Source organism: Nothobranchius furzeri, chromosome 12, assembly GCF_043380555.1.
Source record: "Nothobranchius furzeri strain GRZ-AD chromosome 12, NfurGRZ-RIMD1, whole genome shotgun sequence".
Classification (NCBI taxonomy): Eukaryota; Metazoa; Chordata; class Actinopteri; order Cyprinodontiformes; family Nothobranchiidae; genus Nothobranchius; species Nothobranchius furzeri.
Genome location: NC_091752.1, coordinates 49,700,988 through 49,724,374, shown reverse-complemented (window position 1 = coordinate 49,724,374; position 23,387 = coordinate 49,700,988). Strand labels below are relative to the sequence as shown.

General features: G+C 41.8%; 1 protein-coding gene across 1 annotated transcript in view; it reads left to right on the top strand.

Annotated features, from left to right (window-relative positions):
* Nucleotides 1–569: 569 nt before the first annotated feature.
* LOC107373802 (fas-binding factor 1 homolog) overlaps nucleotides 570–23,387 on the top strand; it is a 28,667-nt gene continuing 5,849 nt past the window's right edge. Inside the window, exons 1-18 of the mRNA XM_070542042.1 lie at nucleotides 570–704; nucleotides 784–840; nucleotides 1,148–1,222; nucleotides 1,932–2,021; nucleotides 9,360–9,451; nucleotides 9,532–9,582; nucleotides 9,656–9,785; nucleotides 9,863–9,940; nucleotides 10,035–10,097; nucleotides 18,020–18,157; nucleotides 18,237–18,363; nucleotides 18,508–18,662; nucleotides 18,744–18,831; nucleotides 21,256–21,678; nucleotides 21,749–21,814; nucleotides 21,893–21,939; nucleotides 22,179–22,222; nucleotides 22,306–22,335. Of these exons, the coding sequence (XP_070398143.1) occupies nucleotides 9,401–9,451; nucleotides 9,532–9,582; nucleotides 9,656–9,785; nucleotides 9,863–9,940; nucleotides 10,035–10,097; nucleotides 18,020–18,157; nucleotides 18,237–18,363; nucleotides 18,508–18,662; nucleotides 18,744–18,831; nucleotides 21,256–21,678; nucleotides 21,749–21,814; nucleotides 21,893–21,939; nucleotides 22,179–22,222; nucleotides 22,306–22,335 (1,491 nt within the window). The 5' untranslated portion in view covers nucleotides 570–704; nucleotides 784–840; nucleotides 1,148–1,222; nucleotides 1,932–2,021; nucleotides 9,360–9,400. The remainder of the gene's footprint in view (nucleotides 705–783; nucleotides 841–1,147; nucleotides 1,223–1,931; nucleotides 2,022–9,359; nucleotides 9,452–9,531; nucleotides 9,583–9,655; nucleotides 9,786–9,862; nucleotides 9,941–10,034; nucleotides 10,098–18,019; nucleotides 18,158–18,236; nucleotides 18,364–18,507; nucleotides 18,663–18,743; nucleotides 18,832–21,255; nucleotides 21,679–21,748; nucleotides 21,815–21,892; nucleotides 21,940–22,178; nucleotides 22,223–22,305; nucleotides 22,336–23,387) is intronic.

Here is a 23,387-nt window from a genome sequence, read left to right as displayed (position 1 = left end):
AAGTGATTACGAAGTCCAACCTGAGGATGCTTCTGAGCAGGCTGATGATTCAGATGGTACAAGATAACATGATGACCATGTGTTCAGTCACATTTCAAATGAATAGTCAATAGTTTGAGATACTATTTCAAATTGTGTATATGTGGCAGAAATATAGTGCCACAGAGAAAAAAATTATTTGTATTTTTCTTATGTTCTTTCTGTGTTTCTTTTCGAGTTCCATTTTTCTGATCTTATCTCATACAGAGTAGCAAAGTTTCTGTTTTACCTTATGTTGCTGACAGTTTTGGGTACTTCCTGTCACCTTCGGGAAGTAGCTGAAACTGTCAGCAAAATAAGCTAAAAACAGAAACTGTGCTACTCTGTGTATGATAAGAACAGAAAAATGGAACTAAACAATTTGTAGAATTGAAAACATTTTTTGCTTAGTGACCAACTGTAACAGTTCTCGTTGATTTTCAGTTATCTATTGACTATTAGTTTATTATTTTAGTTTCATGGCATTACAAAATTATTGTACGATTTAGTGAGGTAAAAAACTATTTTTTCTTACTTACTTGATAACATTTGAGTATTTTATTTGGCATCTGTCAGACTGGATTGGTGTTCATGAATGTTTTGTCTTGTAGAACCTGACATTCTGACTAAGAGGCCCACAAGACCAGAACCATCAGATGATCACAGACAGACAGCAGGAAAAAGAGGTAAACTTTTGCTTGGCTAAAGTACCTAACGATCAGAAGGTGACACTTGATTTTACAACTGTTTTTCTTCTCTTTGAAGGGACCTACAGAGGAAAAGGGCCAAGGAAGAAGGTTTAACCAGCTGAAGATTCAGATGGTGAGACAGCACAAGGTTCACTGCAGACGGATTTTACATATGTGACACTCATTCCTGATCCTTTCCATCCTCATCACTCCCAAAGATGACCTCAACATTTTGAGCTCTGCAACCTCTTCTACCTCCCGTCTTTTCTTCGTTGATGCCGTTTCTTAACCAGTCAACATGACTGCTCTCACTAGTGTCTTCTACAGCTTTTCTTTCCTTCTTGCTGAAACCCGTAGTCTCACTGCAGTGTGATTTGGTACATAAATATAGTTGATGCACTTTGGTTACTAATATATTCTGCATGTTCTTTATTTTTCAGATCAGGTAGAACTGCTGAGCCAGAGCTCAAAATATGCGGAACCATCGGAGGACATCAAGAAGAAACATAAGATAGGTACATTTTTTCTTCATTTGTCTTTGTGCTGTTGGGTGTTGGGTTTAAATTTCTGTGTATTTAATCATATACACATTTAATTTTAGCTAGTTTAAAAATTTGCATATACATGCCATGCTGAACTCTCAAGCCTACTGCACATTGGCAGCAAAAGCGCCGTGGAACGCCAGCGACACAGCACCGCAGCGATGCGGCACCACTTGAAATAGAATCCATTATAGTATATGGAGTGTCACAAACCAGCCGCGTCGCGGCAATTTTCAGACGCGGCCCAGGAGCGGCATGCCGAGGAGCTAAAGATAAGATCGTGTTCAAATTTTTCCACGAGCCGCTTCTGGGATGCGCCAATTTCCGCAGTTACCATTGGGCTAGACAGGAAATCACACACAGTTTCAGTGTAAAATCCCTGGTAATTCCAGCGCATATATATATATACATATACACAATCAAGAAAAATTGCAGTTAAAATAGGTGTATGACACTTTTAATTTTGTTGCAATATGCTATGTTGTATCATAAGATCCAAGTCATGTATTAGTATTACCAAATTTATTAGCAAACAAAACAAAATGTATTTTGAGTATTAGGATATAATGCATTAATACAGTTTCAGTTGCTTCATATAAGTAAAACTAATTCAAAAGTAATAATAAATATCCCTAACCATCAAACATCCTTAAATATTTCCTACTTGTGATTTCTGTTGCAGAACTGGATCAGCTTCTTCTCACCAAGCAATGGGTGAAAAAAGGCCTTGGAGTTCAGCTGAGAAAGCAGCAGTATGGCGACAGCTTGGAAAGTACATAACTTTAGAGACCGTTCCTGGTAAAGTACCATGCCTTAAGGCACTTAAGACAGAGTCTGAGCTCAAGAGTAGAACCTGGTAAGATATTAAAAACCAAGTCTACAACTCTATCACAGCACAGGAGGAAACAATTATAAACTGTTCATGTTCACATGATTGTTTGTGTTTCACATGCCTCAGTGTTGTTAGGTGGGTGTGACACAATGAGGCCTAGGTGTGTTGATGTTAGGCATGCTTCTAAAATTTTATATATATATATTATTTTATTTGAAACAGATGTATGCTCACACTCTGGCTAAAATGATAAAAACTACATCTTAAAGGCACTTTTTCCCCCCAGTTTCTTTTTCAAAAGCAATTGAAGTTAAAATAACGAAAGCTGCCATTTAAAAAGTCCAGTTATTTATAGGATTTAAAAAATCTTTTTTTTTCTGTTTAATTAATAAAATAATGCTTTGCAAAGAAATTGTTTCCTTTTAATGAAACTGCATGCATTAGTCTAAAATGTATGTATGAACTAAAGGTAAAAATCAGGAAGACTGATTTAAATTATGTACTTGACAAATAAAATGTAATAGATAAATGTAAAAATCCCAGCACTGTAGATGCTAGACTTGCTAGAATCAATCAATCAATCAATCAATCAATCAATCAATCAATCAATCAATCAATCAATCAATCAATCAATCAATCAATCTATCTATCTATCTATCTATCTATCTATCTATCTATCTATCTATCTATCTATCTATCTATCTATCTATCTATCTATCTATCTATCTGTCTGATTCATTTTTATCTAACTGTCTGTCAAATAAATTATATATTTATCTATATATCTATCTAATAAATAATTATTTTTTATCTATCAAACTGTCAAATAATATATCTATGTGTTTGTATGTGTGTGTATGCATATGTATGTATGTGTATTTATATAAATTTGGCATGAGATAGTTTGGTTTGAATAGAAATTTTGATGTGAGGAAAAGCGCAAATCTGCCCGGCAACGGGAGTATGTCCACACAATGACTGTAAATAAATACAAGCTTTTAGTTTGAGTTTTCCCATATTTTAGGTGACATTCTGAATCTCTACTCCCACCTAGAGGCAAACATAATTTTTGCACCATTCTGGCTATAGTGGAAGTCAGGGTCCACACAAACAACTTAGAAAACTTAGTCCACACAAACCCATAAAAACATGTATGTGTGCGTGTGTGTGTGTGTGTGTGTACGCGTGTGTGTGACGAAGAAGAAGAAGAAGAAGAAAATATTATTTCTATAGCGCCTCTCAAGATAAAAATCACGAGGCGCTTCACAAAAACATAAAGTGTAAAAATATAAAAAAGAATTTAGAAAATGGTTAAAAATATATTTAAAATGAGCAAAAAATAGACAATTGTGATTAAAAAATGTTAAGAAAGAGAGAGAGTGAATAGGAAAGAGGGAAATCAGAGGATCCTGAGGAAGGTGGAATAGGTGGGGAGAGCAGAATAAAGAGAGAGTGGTGAAGAAGGTCACACAAAAGCCAGCTTGAACAAGTGAGTCTTCAGCTGCTTTTTAAAGGAGACCACTGAGTCCACTGATCTCAGGCTCAGGGGGAGAGAGTTCCAGAGTCTGGGGGCCACAGCAGCAAATGATCTGTCACCTTTGGTCTTTAGCCTGGTGCGCTGCACAACCAGTAGGCTTTGATCACTGGACCTCAGGGACCTGCTGGGGGTGTAGGGACAGAGAAGATCACCAATGTAAGATGGTGCTTGTCCATGTAAGGCCCTATAGACCAGAACCAGGATCTTGAAATGAACCCTGAAGTTGACTGGCAGCCAGTGAAGCTGGAGGAGAAGCGGGGTGATGTGGGTGTGTTTGGAGGACTTGGTCAGAAGCCGAGCACAAGTATTCTGAACCACCTGTAGACGGTTCAGGGAGGTTCTGCTCAGACACGTGAAAAGAGAGTTACAGTAGTCTAAGCGTGAGGAGATAATGGTGTGAATAACTGTCTCAAGTTCAGAGTGGGACAGAATGGGACTCAGCTTAGCAATGTTCCTGAGATGGAAGAAGGAAGAGCGAACAAGAGAACTGACATGATAATCCAGGGTGAGAGCTGGGTCAAAGGTCACGCCAAGATTCCTGACGGAAGGTTTGGTGTGAGAAGTAAGCTGACCAAGAGAGTCTCTGACTTTGGGAACCAGCCTGTCTGGGGCACAGATGAGGATCTCAGTCTTATCTTCATTCAGCTGTAGAAAGCTCCCAGCCATCCAGGTTTTGATAGAGCCTAAGCAGGTGTGTAACAGCAGCAGCTTAGACATCTCATGGGGCTTAAAGGAGATGTACAGTTGGATGTCATCTGCATAAAGATGGTAGGAGATTCATTTGAAGGAGCTCAGGATGTGCTGAAGAGGAAGCAGATAGAGGAGGAAGAGCAGAGGCCCCAGCACAGAACCTTGTGGGACACCATGGGTAAGAGAGGTGGTGGAGGACCTCAACTTGGAGACGGCCACAGAAAAGGAGCGCTCAGAGAGATAACAGGAGAACCACTCCAGAGCAGATCCTGATAGGCCTACCCAGTCTCTCAGCCTCTCCAGTAGCAGGTGATGGTCAACAGTGTCAAAGGCTGCAGTCAGGTCCAGCAGGACCAGAACAGAACTGTGAGTCAGAAGGTCATTAGAGACCCTAAGAAGAGCTGTTTCAGTAGAATGAGCTCTACGAAAACCTGACTGGAAGCTATCATAGATGTTATGTTCATCAAGAGCAGCTGTGAGTTGTTTAGCCACAACTTTTTCCAAGATCTTGGAGATGAACGGAAGTTTAGAGATGGGTCTGAAGCTGCTATGGAGAGAGGGGTCGAGACTCGGTTTTTTAAGAAGCGGGTGGATTACAGTGTTCTTAAAGTAAGCAGGGACCTGACCAGAAACCAGAGAAGCATTAATTATAGAGAGCACGCTGGGACCGATGGACTGAAAAGCACTTTTAAACAAAGACGAGGGTAAGATGTGGAGGGGGCATGCAGAGGTCTTCATAGAGTTAACTAGTTTGGTTAACTCAGGCAAAGAAACAGGAGCAAAGCTAGGATGATGGGTCTGGTTGGAGTCGGGAGAGGCAGTGATAAGGCTGAAGGAGAGATGCTAGATCTAACCTTATTGACTTTGTCCACAAAGAAAGACAGAAAGTTCTCACAGTCTGCAACAGAGTGGATGGAGGCTGTAGGAGAGGCAGGAGAGACGATGCTGCTGATGGTCTTAAACAGCACCTTGGGGTTCCCTTTGCTCTGGGACACCAGGTGTGTGTGTGTGTGTGTGTGTGTGTGTGTGTGTGTGTGTGTGTGTGTGTGTGTGTGTGTGTGTGTGTGTGCGTGCGTGTGTGTGTGTATTGAACTGGCAGCTGTGTCATCAGCAAACAACAGATTAGATGAACATTTGAAGGCATGTCTATTATTTTTAACGTGGCTTTTGAAAAGCTAATATTAGCTTTCTCACAAGGACATATTTACCTCTGCTCAGAAAACCACATCAGTTGCTTTGCTTTAGCTTTCAGTCAAACGAAGGCCGCTGTTGTCTGCAGCCTCCGCGACTTTTCAGCCAATCGTAGTTGAGCCCATCTAGCCAATCAGAGGCGAGAAAGGCGGGACCTTCCTTGGTCACCCTAGAATTCCAAGAGACGCTCACCGGCTACGCGGTGTAAACACAGAAGCTTATGGTTTTCTTCCATTTTTTCCATCTGTATGTAATGCTAATCGTAGGGTTTGAGGCTTGGAATTAAACTAGCTAAGCGATGCGACAAAAGGGCTAACAAACAAAGGTATTGGTGCTGTAAACTTTTCTATCTGTGTGTTTAGAGTTAATTGTAAACAACCTTTAAACGCACAAAGACAGCTTCCATATCTATTTGCTAGTGATTCGTTCAAAGCTACTGTTTGCGGTCGTTCTGTGTAATTATATTGAGCGCAAATGCTAACTAGCGGAACGGCGTGGTTACCTATGAAGACAAGAGACGTCTAAACAGATTTATTTAGCATTAGCCTGCTAGCTTTCCTCAAAGACAACATGATGCGTAAAAGTGCATACTGATTAACGTTTTTAGTCATTTTCAAGATAGCTGAAAGCAGACGACATACCAGTTTATGCTTTTATTGTGAAAACGTTTAAATTACATGTTTCGTTGTAAACTAAAAGTTTTTGCTGTTCTTCTGCAGCCTTCTAATCAAAGCCTCTAAAAGTAAGTTTCATTACTGATACCTGAAGGTTATCTATCAGAGTTTGTCTTTATTATAGATGCACAAACTGCTTATGTGTGTAAAGGTAATTATTCTCGTCACGTGTTATAATAACCTGGAGTTTAAGAACCATAACAAACAACTTACATCAGTTTTATTCTGAAAATCTTCAGCCACAGATATTTAAGTCAAGGTGAAACCAAATATGACCAGAGCTTTTGAAACTAGTCAGAAACTGAAGTTTTGTGACTAGTCCAGTATTGAACAGTTTAGTCATAATTCTGTTGATATTGAATCAAACAAGTTACTGGGGTACCTGGTGTGTCCTGAATGTTTGAAGATGTTGTTTTTGTCATGTTTTTGTCTGTAATTGTCTTTTGCTACATGGTAATCTTAGCTCCTACCCTCCCAAGAAGAGAACAAACTGTATTTTCAGTATTAATTAAAATCTATTATGCAAAAAAGAGCAGGTTCACCATTTTTTTACTTCATATTTTTGAAAGCGATCGGTCACTCTGCGTTAAACATGCAGGCTGAACATGATAAAAGAAAGAAAACGATCTTTAATATAGCGCCTCTCAAGATAAAAATCAGGAGGCGCTTCACAAAAACAAAAAAATGTAAAAAAAATTATATATTTTTTGTAATTCTTTATAAAATATTTTGAAAAAGAAAAAAAATAAATATTGTCCTTTGAAAAATGTATGGATGAAGGAAATCTGTGGATCCCGGGAAAGGTGGAAAAAGGTCTTTTGGATGTTTTAGTGTCCAGGAGAGGGCAGAGAACATCTCGGCTAGTAGGGTTGTCACGGTGTGAAAATTTAACCTCATGGTTATTGTGACCAAAATTATCACGGTTTTCGGTGTTATCGCGGTACTTTTTTAAACTTGTTACATTTTCAGACAACTACATAAACCCTGTATATCAGGAAAATATTGTCCTCAGTTTGTGTCTAAATTTTGCCTAAAATGTGTTATTTTGAAATTATGTTGTTTATTTGTTTACATTTTTCCCCTTTAGTCTTTAAAATACCAATATTTTTCCATAACTTCTTATTTTTTGTCTGTTAGGTGTCATCATTTTAAAAATATTAGATCAGATGATACTCAGTACTCAAGTAGCCTTCTAATCAGATACTTTTTCACCCTTACTTGAGTAATAATCCCTATATCAGGAAAATATTGTCCTCGGTTTGTGTCCTTCAGTGAGCTTTGCAGATGTGGGAAAATGTCATCAGGAAGTAATCATTGTTAAATTCATAATTATTCTCTGAGAGAGACCAACTCTTATCTGCCCCTGCGAGCCCCGTAATGCATAACGTCATTTCAACATGGGGGTGTCCGCGACACGGTTTATATGCAGGTAGCGGCGCTGCGGCTGATATAGCGACTCGTTGCATTTTCCCTCAACCCAAATCCTCGGATCACGCATTTTAGCTAAAACGCTAACGTTAACTTGCCTTGCGTTGACTGTAGAGTTGTGGGTGATGGTCATGCAGATGTGTCATGAGATTTGAAGCATTGCTGTTTTTCACAGACACTTTTTCTGCACGTGCTGCAAACAGGATAGCCGTCGTCTATCAACTGTCCCTCGGCATTCTTCAAATATCCAAAAAATGCCCGTACTTCCCACTTTGGCTTCTTTGAGGGATAATAAATGTCCTGAGTGCTGCCGTCTCCTCCTTTGGCCATTATTTCAGCTTTAGCTTCAAGAAAGTTTTGGTTGTAAACATCAAAGTATGCATGTGCCGCCGGCAACTTCAGCAGATGATACGGTGGCTGGTAAGGGTCACCGCGCCTACACCGCAGCCACGGTAATCCACCGAGATAATATAGTTTTAAAAAACAAGACGGTTATTACTCTCAACTTTTTTACCGGGGTTTACCGCTACACCGGTTACCGTGACAACCCTATCGGCTAGTAAAAGCTAACTGTTAGCATTAGCAACTCCACCACACAGCAGAACTCCTTCGGGCTTGTGTTATTTGAAGATAAAACATCAACTTTGCAGAGTCAGTGGTAAAGTCATGTTGCTGATAGCCAATCAGAGACGAGATGTCCAAACATCAGGAAATAAGACTCCAAATCCTGTCAAGTTCTGCCACTCTCTCCTCTGGCGAACTTCTACGTCCTTAAACAGTCTGAGCTTTTCCTCCTCAGACAACAACTCACATGACATTCATTCCTACTAGAGACCACTGCAAATGTTGTTGAAAATATGAGTAAAGTTGACCTTTAAAATTGGTGGCATCTAAGTATGCCAGTTTATGTTTTAGAAATGCTTGAAATATTCTCACATAGATGGACGTTAGAAACAGTTACAGGAGTGTGGAACTCCTGCTAAATGTGTGTGTTTTTTCTGAAGCCGTGTTTGGAGATGATGTGATTGACAGCTTCTTTGAGGACGGAAGTAAGTGTAGTTTAGGGCTGCACAATATATCGCAAATATCTCGTTATCGCGATATCAGCATGCGCAATATGCATATCGCAAATAACAGATAAATATCGCAATGAATGGTCAGCTCAAATGTTATCAAACGGAAGCATGATGTTTTCTTTAACAAATCTAATGGAGCTCTTCGCCCATTTGGCCAATTAGGTGGGTTCTTGTAGGTTAGATGCCCGCCCCCGAGGCAGACGGCACTTAATTCTGATGGTTAGCAAACACCTGAGTTAGCTTTGTTCTGCTCTTTCTGCTGATTCTGCTTTTCCCGGGATCCACTGATTGCCTTTTCCTGTTCGTTTTATTTTTCCCTTTCCTCGCATCTTTTGCTTTTCTCATTTTTATGATTTTTTTGTCATTTTTTTTCTTTGTTTTTGATTATTTTTGTTCCTAGTTAAGTTTTTATTTATCGCAGTAATATCGTCATTGCAATAATAATCACTGTTATCACATATCGCAGGTTTTCCTAATATCGTGCAGCCCTAGTGTAGTTCTATCAGAATTACCTGTAACCGTCATTGATGTAGCATTAGCATGGCTGTGTTTTACAACTTACCATTCAGCTCAGCCACACTGGTCAAACAGAGCTTACACTGGAGCGCGTAATCCATAAGTTGATAGAATTCAGGAGTTCTGGACTACTAACTTTTAAATTATTACCCGTCTTTTCTTTGAGTCACATTCTGCTGCTTCTACATCTCGTCTCCCACTGATGAGATGTTCAGCGCCCTGGCGGAGGAGGTCAAGAGGGAAGGTTTGGACTTTGAGGTATAACAACTCATTTTCTTTGTCTTTTCTTTTTCTATTTATTTCATTGACGTTTTTATTGTGTTTCCATTCTGTTTAAGGACTCTGATGTCTCAGAGGTAGACCCAGAAGACTTGTTGAAGAGCTTGAAAGTAAATAATTATCAAGTGTCCAAAAGTGGTTGTTGCACCTCATGTGGTCCTAATTTACCTTCTTTATACTCAGAACATTGATGATATGGAGGCCAACCTGTTGAATGCGGGCGCAGCTCCTGCTCAAACAAAGACGCTCGCAACTGAACGTCTAAAAAAGGATTTTTCTGTCTTAGAAGCTCACAACAATTCAGATGGAACAGGTAATCTATTGTGTTTTAGTTACCTTGATGTTAGATTATCTTGGATGAGAGATGTTCTGTTTCCTCTCAACATTTAGATGAAGCGAAACGAGGAACAAAGAAGCCAAGCCTTAACTCTTCATTCGCAGGCCGTAGCTTCAAGAAGTTCTCCTTTGGTGAGAAAACATCTGGGATGTGTGTTATTTCCCCCGAAAGGTGAATCTGTTGTTGACTGGCTGCATTTCTGTGCTTGTTCTAAATCATTCTCAGATAATGATGAAGATGATGGTGAACCTCTCGGTCAGACATCTGACATCAAAGGTACACTAGTGAGTAAGTGCCAACACGTCACAGTTGTGTACTTTATGCTACAACACATCTAATAAATGTTGAACTCTCCACTTTAAAGTGGAGTTTTCTGCTCCTCCGTCCTACTGGTTGAAAGTGGAATTACAACTGATGTAAATCCTGCTGAAGCTAGCGCTTAAAACAAGCTAGCACTAACATGATCCAACTGATACTAAAATAAACCACAAAGTAAAAAGATCAAAATTGTTGGACAAATATATCATTACTTACATCCAGCAGCAACAAAGCCAGGCCACCATCAGTTCGTGATTTTGTAGCCTCCTTTAGCTCCCTCAAACTAGTGTAGGCCACACCAATGTTCACCCTGGTTTTAGTGTTTTGTTTTGCCTCCAAAGACATTACGCTCTTATTTTTACTTCCAAGCTCCACCATGATGCCAACAAAAAGGCAAACTTCTTCTTTTTCTTGTGTTTTTTTTTTAAATTGAAAATCAGCAAGCAGAAACAACTAATTGCTAGCATGCCAACTAGGACACCTACCTGCTCCACAAACCTGTTAAGTGCAGTATCTGGACAGCAGGGGCTGCAGAGTTGTGTCAAATATGAAACTAGTCAAGTCCACAACTCAACAATCACTGAGACCAATGTTAAAGCTCTAGTTTAAGATTTGAAAAACAATTTAGTGTTACTTTAAATTTAAAGATCTTTGTAATGATTTCAGTTGTCCCAAGTATATGTGGAGGTTTAAAACACGCCTTTATTCATACTTATGTTTCCATTCAGTTTAACTTAAATCCACCCACCACTTATTCAAGGTTGAGGAGGTAACAGATCCCGGGAAATCCAGACATCTCTCTCCGCCTGGGAATCTCTCCTCATGGGGATTCTAGATAATTCCTAGGATATGGAGTAGATGTAATCCCTCCAATGGGTGTTGCATGTTCTCCTAGTTTTTGTCTCAGTGTGATATACCCAGAAAGGGACCAGGAGGCATTCTGATCATACCCCTAAACCACCTCATCTGACTCTTGGATGCAGAGGAGAGGCGGTTATACACCAGGCTCCTGTCAGATGGCGGATCTCCTCACTGCATCTCTAGAGCCGAGCCGGGCCACCCTACAGAGGAGGCTCATTTCAGCCTCTTCTATCCAGGATTTTGTTCTTACAGTCATGATCTAAATCCCATGATCATAGATGATGGTTGAACTGCAAACAGACAGGTTAATCAGGAGCTGTTGACTTTGGACCAGTTCAGAACCATGGCCTGGAGGAGTCAACTTCTGCAGAATCACAACCTGGAACTTGGTGGTTGGGTTTGAGTATCTCCATCTTCCTGGCGGCTGTTTTGCAGTGGTCTCCAATAAGGTTAGATCTAGCATCTCTCCTTCAGCGTTATCACTGCCTCTCCCGACTCCAACCAGGCCCATTATCCTAGATAGCTTTGCTCCTGTTTCTTTGCCTGAGTTAACCAAACTAGTTAACTCTAGGAAGACCTCTGCATGCCCCCCATCTTACCCTCATCTTTGTTTAAAAGTGCTTTTCAGTCCATCGGTCCCAGCGTGCTCTCTATAATTAATGCTTCTCTGGTTTCTGGTCAGGTCCCTGCTTACTTTAAGAACGCTGTAATCCACCCACTTCTTAAAAAGCCGAGTCTCGACCCCTCTCTCCATAGCAGCTTCAGACCCATCTCTAAACTTCCGTTCATCTCCAAGATTTTGGAAAAGGTTGTGGCTAAACAACTCACAGCAGCTCTTGATGAACATAACATCTATGATAGCTTCCAGTCAGGTTTTCGTAGAGCTCATTCTACTGAAACAGCTCTTCTTAGGGTCTCTAATGACCTTCTGACTCACAGTGATGCAGGGGACTGTTCTGTTCTGGTCCTGCTGGACCTGACTGCAGCCTTTGACACTGTTGACCATCACTTGCTACTGGAGAGGCTGAGAGACTGGGTAGGCCTATCAGGATCTGCTCTGGAGTGGTTCTCCTCTTATCTCTCTGAGCGCTCCTTTTCTGTGGCCGTCTCCAAGTTTAGGTCCTCCACCACCTCTCTTACCCATGGTGTCTCACAAGGTTCTGTGCTGGGGCCTCTGCTCTTCCTCCTCTATCTGCTTCCTCTTCAGCACATCCTGAGCTCCTTCAAAGGAATCTCCTACCATCTTTATGCAGATGACATCCAACTGTACATCTCCTTCAAGCCCCATGAGATGTCTAAGCTGCAGCTGTTACACACCTGCTTAGACTCTATCAAAACCTGGATGGCTGGGAGCTTTCTACAGCTGAATGAAGATAAGTCTGAGATCCTCATCTGTGCCCCAGACAAGCTGGTTCCCAAAGTCAGAGACTCTCTTGGTCAGCTTGCTTCTCACACCAAACCTTCCATCAGGAATCTTGGCGTGACCTTTGACCCAGCTCTCACCCTGGATTCTCATGTCAGTTCTCTTGTTTGCTCTTCCTTCTTCCATCTCAGGAACATTGCTAAGCTGAGTCCCATTCTGTCCCACTCTGAACTTGAGACAGTTATCCACACCTTCATCTCCTCACGCTTAGACTACTGTAACTCTCTTTTCACGTGTCTGAGCAGAACCTCCCTGAACCGTCTACAGGTGGTTCAGAATGCCTGTGCTCGGCTTCTGACCAAGTCCTCCAAACACACCCACATCACCCCGCTTCTCCTCCAGCTTCACTGGCTGCCAGTCATCTTCAGGGTTCATTTCAAGATCCTGGTTCTGGTCTATAGGGCCTTACATGGACAAGCACCATCTTACATTGGTGATCTTCTTAGTCCCTACACCCCCAGCAGGTCCCTGAGGTCCAGTGATCAAAGCCTACTGGTTGTGCAGCGCACCAGGCTAAAGACCAAAGGTAACAGATCATTTGCTGCTGTGGCCCTCAGACTCTGGAACTCTCTCCCCCTGAGCCTGAGATCAGTGGACTCAGTGGTCTCCTTCAAAAAGCAGCTGAAGACTCACTTGTTCAAGCTGGCTTTTGGATGACCTTCTTCATCCCCTCGCTCTTTATTCTGCTCTCCCCACTTATTCCACCTTCCTCAGGATCGACTGATTTCCCTCTTTCCTGTTCACTCTCTTTTTCTTAACATTTATTTCATCACAATTGTCTATTTTTTGCTCATTTTAAATATATTTTTAAACATTTTCTAAATGCTTTTTTATATTTTTTGTTTTTTTGAAGCGCCTTGTGATTTTTAACTTGAGAGGCGCTATGGAAATGATATTTTCTTCTTCCAACCCTGGACCTCAAGGGCTACTATCTAGCATGTTTCAGCTGTATCCCTGCTCCAGCACACCTGACTTTAATCAGCAAGTGATTAACAGGCTTCTGCAGAGTTTGCTGATCTACTGAACAGGGGCATAAACCATTGAATCAAGTGTATTGGTGCAGGAAAACTGCTAAAATATTCTGTGTAGGGATCTTGAGGACAAGAGTTGACACTCTCGGTTCAGAACATCAGTCCATGATAAAGTCTCCAATACCTAAAAGGCCTCAGAAAATGGGTTACCTCACCTCACCGTTCCTAGAACCAGGCCTGGAAAGGAAGCTTATCGGCATCAGGCAGTTGATCCTTGGGATTTTAGACCTGAAAAGTCCACAAGAAGCTGCTTCTTCTCGACTTCCGCAGTTCAAGTTGTTTTCCATAACAATAGAGAAACGGCTCTGGTGGATGGGCTCAACATAGCAGGGTGGTCCCAGGACTTTAAAAAGTAGCTAGCTCAACTTAATCTGTACGTGATGCAAAAACAACGCAACAATGGAGGACATAGTAGAGATGTTTAACTTTGTGCTCAGTCGAGCTTTTTTGTCAGACTCCATAAAGAAGAGATCCAGAAAAGGTTGTGGCCAGTAAGGTGAAACCGAGAAACACCCGGAGCAACCACTGACTCCACCCCCTGGCCAATCACTGACCGGTCTGCCGATGTCTCATTTTCAGTGCAGTTTGGTATGCTTGGACCAGTTGACATTCGTTCACTTTAAACCGGGTAGCTGTTGAAGGCAGCGGTATGGTAATGTTGGTTCCTAGCTTGGTAGTTGGGATGGTAAATATGGCAGTACATAATCATGTTAACAACTGTTGTATACAGCTAAAGCTGCAGATCTTATCGCACAAGTAATTCCCAAAGAAGAGGAATGACCTTTGGCTCTATTTTATGCGATCTGAATCATGTATCCAAAGGTTTAAATGGCCTGTGTTTGTATAGCGCCTTCTTAGGATTCTACAACCCCCCCCCAAGGCGCTTTACAACACAATCAGTCGTCCAACCATTCACATGAGCTACGATGTAGCCACAGCTGCCCTGGGGAGCACCGACAGAGGCGAGGCCTGTCGAACACTGGCGCCACTGGTCCCTCCGACCACCGTCATCAGGCAAGTTGGGTTAAGTGTCCTGCCCAAGGACACAACAGCAACATTCTCTGGTCAGAGCTGGGATCGAACCTGCAACCTTCCGATTACTGGACCAACCTATAAATGGTGCTCAAGCTAGTTGATAGGGCTGTAGCGAAGCCTCGACGAAGTCGACGGCTCGATTCTAAAAATTTGTCGACGTCAGATCCGGAAGTCGACGCACCGCGCCCACTTGTTGCATCCCCAGGAGTTTGTAAATAGAGGAGGAATCTGCCTGTTCTTCCTCTAGTTCGCCCTCTTCTCCGCCTTCACTAACATCTCCGCCAAATACCGAAGACCCGGAACAACGTCCGTCCACTACTAGATTATTTTCCTGTTTTGCCCTTTCGTCTCCCGGCAACGGACAACAACTTCCGGGGTCAGATGCGCTGCTTCGTGTCTATCGCAGATGTAGAAAATCACCGGGAGCGCTTCTCCCTTCATTAAGGAGCTTCTTTCAGACATGAGGAGAGCTGTTTTGGTGGTAGCAGTCTCTCCTCCGTGCTGGTCTGTTTGCTGCTGGGTGTTTTTGGTTTATTTAAACTTGGTAACTTGAACTTAATGTTGGTAAAGCTACTGTTAGCATCTTCGCTAACAGCTTCTTGCGTTGGGATAAGCCGTTACGTTTTGGTTTAGAGTTCATCTTTTTTGTGGTGTAGATCTCCCTTTTATTACATTTAGAGTGTTGTGGGTTTTCGGTTTAGTGTAAAATATCACCTGAGTTTGGTTTAACCCGTAAGACCACTCGCCTCACGCACATAAGTGACCAAAACAAAGCAGCATGGAGACACTCCATCTTCTACCACCTCTCAGGCAGCAGCCTGCTCTCCCAAGTTCTACACGTCACCAGAACATAACCAACCAACACAATAAACGCAGTGTTATACAAAATGGAAGGCCTGTAGTGTTTATTCTCTTACAGTAAGAATTTATCAATTTTTTTTGAGGAATTTATTTGAGATTTTCTGGTTTTTGTTAATTGTGCAATAGAAAAATAATCATTAGATTAATTTTCTAAATAGTCATTAGAATAGTCCACTATTCGATAAAATAATCGTCAGAATAATCGTTTTAAAAATAATCGTTTACCCCCAGCCCTACTAGTTGCACTTAAAATGTTTGGAAAGTTTTATCCACATGCTCCAAGAATGTGTGAGATGTCTTCCACTCCATCTTTATCCAGCGTAGAGTTCCACATCTGGTGTTTTAATCAGTCATGTCCTAACACAAATATGGAATATCGTTGATAAGAGATGCTGGTCTTGCAAGCTTCCAGGTGCTTTAACTCACTTTACTAACGGGGTGAGTTGTTGGAGGACAGGCTCATACTCTGAGATGAAGCTGCAGAAATAAATTCAATTGAATCATCAGTCAGTTTTTTTCCTCGCAGTTCTCTTTCTGTAAATCTGTCAGAATCTAAGATGTTATCAGTCAGAAACTCATAGGGTTTGTGCATTATTTTCTAAATTCTTCACCCAAATGATTGTTCGTTTGTCTCTGAATGTCTACAGAAGTTGATATTTAACAGTGATGTTTAAAGTTCCAGGTACTTCAGATACTTCCGAAAAGACCAAACCCAAAGGCATGCAGGGGTATTTTTGAGCTGTCCAGCTCCTCTACAGATCTTCATCTTCATTAAACTGGGAAATCAAAACCCTCAGCTTTCGCCTCCCTGTTGCCGTTTATCTTTATTTTATAGACATTGTTGATCTCCAGAAATAACTTATTTTTAGTACCATATGCTTCTTTCTCCGTTGGTAAAGTATATGTTTTGTTATTACTGGATACAACACATTTGCCTTTTTCTGCATAGTTACAAAACACAACTGAAAGATTAGATTTTAGGTCTAAAAGTACACATCCTAAACTTTATTGGAAGTTAGAAAAGGTTGCTCAGAGATGTCGCCAACCTGTTCTGGACTTTAAAATGTTTTATTGCCCAAATAATGAAGTAATTTTACTAGTTTTTGGACAGATGTTTGCTCATGACCCCTAGTTCTTTTCTAATTTTCTTCATGTTTTGCTTTTTTAATCATCATTTGAATTTTCAATACGGCATCTTTTAAAGTTAGGACCATGTTGTTACGGTCAATCGTTATATCAGAAAGTGGCACGATTAGGGAAGAATTCCTTTTCCAACATGTAGCAGAATCAGGCATCCATCTTAACTCCCTTAAGCACTTCTTCTATCTCCTACATACATTCCATCCTTCCATCCATCCATTTTCAGCCGCTTATCCAGAGTCGGGTCGTGGGGGAAGCAGCCTAGGCCGAGAGACCCAGACTTCTTTCTCCCCAGCTACCTGGGTAAAGCTCCTCCGGGGGAATCCCAAGGCCAGCCGAGAAACATAGTCCCTCCAGCATGTCCTGGGTCTTCCCTTGGACCTCCTCCCAGTTGGACATGCCTGGAAAACCTCACCAGGGAGGCGTCCAGGAGGCATCCTGACCAGATGCCCAAGGCAACTCAACTGGGTCCTCTCCATGTGGAGGAGCAGCAGATCTACTCCGAGCCCCTCCCGGATGACCAAGCTTCTCAATTTATCTCTAAGGAAGACCCCAGCCACCCTGCGGAGATAACTCATTTCATCCTCTCATATCCGCAATCTCGTTCTTCCGGTCACTATCCAAAGCTCGTGACCGTAGGTGAGGGTAGGAACATAGATCAACCAGTAAATCAAGAACTTTGCCTTCTGGCTCAGCTCTCTCTTCACCATGACAGATTGGTACAATGCCAGCATCACAGCAGATGCAGCACCAGTATGCTGATTGATCTTGCGCTCCATTTTTCCCTCACTGAAATTCTTAAACTCCTCCACTTGAGGCAGGACCTCATCCCTGATCTAGAAAAGGCATTCTAGCCTTTTCTGGTTGAAGACCATGGTCTCGGATTTAGAGCAGCTGATTCTCACCCGAGCTGTTTCACACTCTGCGGGCTGCGAACCGCTCCAGCGAAAGCTGGAGATCACTGTCTGATGAAGCCAACAGGACCACATCATCTGCGAAAAGCAGAGACCTGAGCCTCAGGCCACCTAAACACCCACAACACCTTGGCTGTGCCTAGAAATCCTGTTCATAAAATTTATGAACAGAATCAGTGACAGCCTTGGTGGAGTCCAATTCTCACCTGAAACTAGCTCGACTTACTGTCAGCAATGCGGACCAAGCTCTGACACCGGACATACAGGGACCTAACAGTCCATATCAAAGGGCCTGGTACCCCATACTCCCGTAGTACCCCACGTACCCCCTTGTGGATGCAGTTGAACACCTTCTCCAAATCCACAAAACACATGTAGATTGGTTGGGCAAACTCCCACGCACCCTCCAGGATCCCCTAAGAGTATAGAGCTGGTCCAGTGTTCCACGGCCAGGGCGAAAACCATATTGCTTTTCCTGAATTCGAGGTTCAACAATCGGATGGACCCTCCTCTCCGCAGCCCCTCTCCTCTTCTATACTGCCCCCTAGTGCTAGACACAACATATGTTTCAATAGTTTACTGGTTTTCAGTTTGATCAAATCGTAACTAATCAAATTATGTCTTCAGGTCTCGACAATCCCCTGGATGATGTGCTTGATGACTTACTTCCAGGTGAATCCCAGCCCGAATCAAAACCTCGACTGTCCAAAGCAGAAAAATCTCTTCCATCTGCATTAGCATCCCCAAACCTGAAGAACAGAACAAGTAAGTCGAAGATTTCCCAAGATAGTCCTTTTTCATTTTTAGTTTCACAAGTAAAAATTAAATCTTGTTTGTTCGACAGCAAAGACTTCCAAAAACGACGTGTTCTCTTTTACCGACGATGACAACGGCAACCTCATAGATGATCTCGGGTTAAACAGAGACAAAAACAAGAAGAAAGAAGCTTCATTTTGGTCTTCTAAAGAGAAGTACCAGCTCTGTTTTCACTCTGTTGCTCACGTGATAAATGATTGCTCCATGCTTTCGGCTTTGGTACACAGATGAAACCATGCCCAAGACTGGTATGTGTTCTTCAAACATGTCTTCCTCTCTGGGGTTTGTACCACTTCTAGGAGCAATGACTCTCAGAGACCTCGTACAAGAATTGATGATATTCTCGAGGGTTTTACCTCATCGCATCTTCTAGATCGACCCCCCACAGGTGAGAGGAATGACCAGATTCAGTCCCAAGAGAAGCAGCAACAAGAGAAGAACTCTACAGTTAGAGGTCAGAGAATATTGTTGCTTTTATTTGTTGAAATAAGCAAAAAACTAAAGAAAGTGAAGTTCTCATATTTCTGTTTGGCAGATTTAGATGGTGACTTCACGTTTGGTTCCTATCAGCCCACAGTGGGGTCCACCCCTGAGGGCCGGCAGTCCCGCCGACAGTCCGTTAAGTGGGTCCAACCTTTGTGGCTCTTTGGTGTTGATTAGACTTTTAAAGTTAGATACAGTCGTAAAAATCACTTACTTAAAAACTGAACTATTCATTGGATTATAATCAATATACACTCAATTTTATCTAAATTAGGGCCTGGACTTGATGAAAAATTTTAATCTAATTAATTACAGGCTTTGTAATTAATTAATCTAAATTAATCGCATTTTAATTGTTCAGGAAAATGTGCTCTCAAAGTAAAACTTTTAATTAAAATTATGAAACAGAGAATCAAACATTAGACATGGTTATTACTGTAAACTAAAAATGTCACTGTGTGATATGAAACAAAACCCAAATCAACTAAAATTTCAAATACAAATAGAAAACACCTGCAAAGGGTTCCTGAGCCTTTAAATTGTCTCTCTGTCTAGATGAATGACTGAAATAAATTTGACTTTGCACCAGATTCTAATTTTTCCAGTTTCACTTGTTTGTATAATTGGGAGTTTTATTAACATTTCTACTCATAATGTAGTAAAAACACATATAAATAATAATCCTTCAAAATGACAGTAGAACTGGCACAAATATGATCTAGGACTTAAATGTACTAACTTTTAACACCAGAGCAGGCATGGAATATTCTGAGAATGATCAGGAACACTAACTGGTTCCAGTTGGATGACTGGAGGTTGATGGGATGATAAAAGATCATGGCGAGGAAATAATGATCTGACGAACAGGTGAGCGGACCTTCCTTACATGGGAAGTCCTGCTGTCACGTTAAGAAGGGGATGCTGCCGACCCGCAGATTCACGCCTGCAGCAGCGAATCTGGTGTGATCTCCAGCCTGATCACAACTTTCTCGTTCCTCGCTGCCCCTGATGCACTTAAACATCCGCCCCTTAGCTGATGACAGCTTCAACACACCTGCTGCTTAATGATAGTAATGCATGTGATGTTTAGACAGACTCGTCTCAGAAACGTATAACGCCCCGACAGAATTGTTTAGAAAATCATCAGAAAAGTTTCAGAGTGTTTCTGTTTTAACTTAAACTTCTGTTTTCAACTTTAAGACACGTTGTCCTTGATTGTTTACAGAGTAGTGAGAACACGGCAGCCAGGTGCCTCTCGTTTGTCTGACTACTTTCATAAACTACTGTTAGGACACAGAATTATTCTGTCTGGTGCTTTCGGCGCTGCACAGATGTTATGTAAATGTTAAAAATATAGCTTACCGCTACTTTTGTAAAGTTTCCGGTGCCACCGGGCAGCCGCAGCAGAGACGATCTCTAAAAAATGTCCGCGACACGGACTCCATTGTTGTCTGGAAGTTTTTTTTTCCAAGTTGAGAAAAGAAGCGGACGTGTTTCCTAAGTCCTGCATCAGTCCAAGCAAGGCACCTTCTTTCTGTTTTTATTCCATTTTAGTAGCCATTAGCACTGTGCATTGTTGTGTGTGTCAGTGATATTCAGTCTACGAGGAAATCGTGCAATGACAAAGGTTCCGCCGTGCTTGAAATGCAAGCTGCGATTAAATGCGTTAATTTTTTAATGCGTTATTTTATTTCTAATTAATTAATAGTAATTAACGTGTTAAAGTCCCGGCCCTAATCTAAATGTATAAACTTTTCACAAACGGTCTAAAACATTATTTAAATAATTTGCCCCTTTACATTAACACAAATTTCTTCCTTCTCCCCCTACTGGTTGAAAGCAAAATTACAACTGCTGCAAATAGGAATGCACCGATACCGGTATCGGGCCAATACAGATACAGGTATCGGTAAAAGTTAACCGATACCAGGAACCGATACCAATGCAGTTGTCTGAAAGTGGCTTCACTGTAATTTGTCATTTCTGTTCACCTAATATTTTAGTTTTGTGATCATTTCTATTTATATATTTTATTTTTTATCTACCTGACGGTCTTTTCCGGTTGACAACAGGAAAAAAAAACCTGTGTTCCAAATCATTGCCTTTTTTTGTGTGGTAGAAGTATCGGTAATCGGTATCGGCGAATACTCAGATCCAAGTTTCGGTATCGGTATCAATTTGGAAAAAAGTGATATCGTTGCATCCCTAGTTGCAAACAACCCTGCCGATGTTCACTCTGATTTTAGCTCTTTGCTTTGCCTCTGAAGACATTCCTTTCTTCTTTTTACTTTCAGGCTCGTCCATGATGCCCAAAAAAGGCAAAATTCTTCTTCTTTTTTTCTTTATTGACAATCGCTTAGCTGATAAAGCTAACTGCTAGCCTTTATATTAGCTACCAGCACAGCAAACTCCACCCCGATCACTGTTCCTACGCAAACCACCAAAGTAGTCTATGCAGTTTCTGGCCAGCAGAGGGCTACAGAGTGATGTCCAACGTGAAGAAGCTCAACTTTCTGGTTCAAGAATACTAAAACCAGTTTAAAAGCTTTTCTCCTTGTGATCAGGTTTTCCACTGAGGATGTTAGCATCTCCACCCCAGAGAAGAAACCAAAACCCACCATCCGACACCGCAACTCCTCTGACTGGCTCGGCCTCAAGACGGATAGCGAGTCTGATCGCTTAGGAGATGGTCCCAAAGAGGTGAAAGCTTCTGTGCTCTCCCCAAAAGGCCCCTTCTCTCCCATATCAGACAGAAAGCTCTCCGTAACTGGAGGTCAAGCCACATTCCTCACCAAAACAGCAACAGGTGCTGATGTTGAGACTAAGCAGAACAAATCAGAGGCCGCTAAAGGTCAGAGGAAAGGTGAGGAAGAGGAGGACGACTGGTTGGCTGGAGCGCTGACCAGGAGGAAGGCTCTGTCTGCATCCAACAACGAAACTAAAACTTCCACGCAGCAGGACTTCGTAGGAGTGGATCCAGCTGTTAGGTAGCATGCAAAACTCACACAAGCACAGACAAACACGCTTTAGTCATAAATAACAGGATTTTGTTTTCAGAAACCAAATCACACCTCAAACTTCCAGAGGCATAGAAGACACGCTCCCATCCATCCGGGACACCAGGTGAGATCTGCGTATGATAAATCTACCAATCCTTCTGTGTTACAACATTTAGGGAGGTCAAACGTTTCTTTTTCTCAGCCCTGCAGCTCATTCCACTCCTGTCAGAGAGGAGAAGCCCAATCAAGGTATTAAACTCTGCCACTCAGCCATGAGTTTTAATCAAACGATCCCGTTTCATTTCCACCGTCCGCCACAGCGTTCTGCTTTTCTGAATGTTTCCACACCACAAAATCAGCTTTTATTCACACTGCTCACAAGCGGCTACATGCTGTTTCTGACACGTAATCCTGGCCTGGATCTCGTCAAGATCAGGTGTTTTAGTTCGTGGTGCAGTGTGTTATGGGCACTTTTATTATCGTTTCAGATCCACAGCAAACGCAGCGCACATCAACGGCTGTCCAGCAACAGGTGCGCTTACCGCTTCTGGATGAAAACCACGTGGTCCTAAACAAAAAGGTGGCTTTTTAAATCGTCCTGTTTTTGCTTTACAGGTGTCCATCACAGCTGATCTGCAGCCGCAGGTGAGACTGGATAATGTAACGGAATGAAATGACTGTTTTTTCCCTCCTCTGACACAGGAATAGTCTGCATGAGAGAAAGTCTCAAGGTCTCATGCATTCGCTCTAACCTGTTTATTTTCAGCTCAACAGAAGAATGAACTCTTTTCTTTTAATTAATCAAAGAACTCTATTTTAATGAAGCTAATCCAACCAAGTGTTAGTCAACAAATAAGATGTGACCGATCTGTGAAATCAAAATGTCAGTAACTTTATTATTATCCTATAGAATATAAAGGTACTGTGACTTTAAGTGATCCAACAGGACTCATTTCACGTAGCGTTAAAAGACATGACACATTACTTTCACTGATCCAATCAGAATCTGACAGATCTGACGGAGGCGTGGTTTCGATGGTGTTTGGTAACTCTGTCAACTTTTCATTCGACCATAAACCAAAACATCCGAAGTATAAAACTATGCCCACGTCATCTCTAACGCCAGTTCAAAGCGTTCCAGAGAAGTTGTCGGAGTGGCCAATCCGTAACTCTCCTCTTTAACCGTAAGAACCAACGACAAGCTGGAAAATTCGTTTTTGTTCCAACTGCTGCAACAGTTCCTTTCAGAATAAAAGCTGAACTATCATGACCCCGGCTCGGGTCTCACCAGACTCCAACAAATTGTCGTGACCCGGAAGTATCTCACAGACTGGTCTGGTCGGCAACCGCTGCTTTTCCTACCGGCTCGGTTCCAGAGAGGGTCAAGCTGGACCTCGACATTCCTGATCTAAAGGGGACTTCCTGAAGGGTAGGTAGACCGGCAAATGGCGTTGAATGTGTTTATGAACCTCCTAACCAAAGCTTAACGCGAAGACAACACCTTCAGTTCCCATCAGAACTAATCGCAGCTTCGGATTTGTTGGTTCTGATCACATCACACGTCATCCATTCACCGTCTCATCCACTTTAGTTACACCATACATTTAGTTTTAAAGTCAGTCTAGTTTAATTTGTTAGTAATAAAATTCTTAACTTTTAAACTTTACTCTCTCTCTTCTGTTGTCTCTGAGTGAATA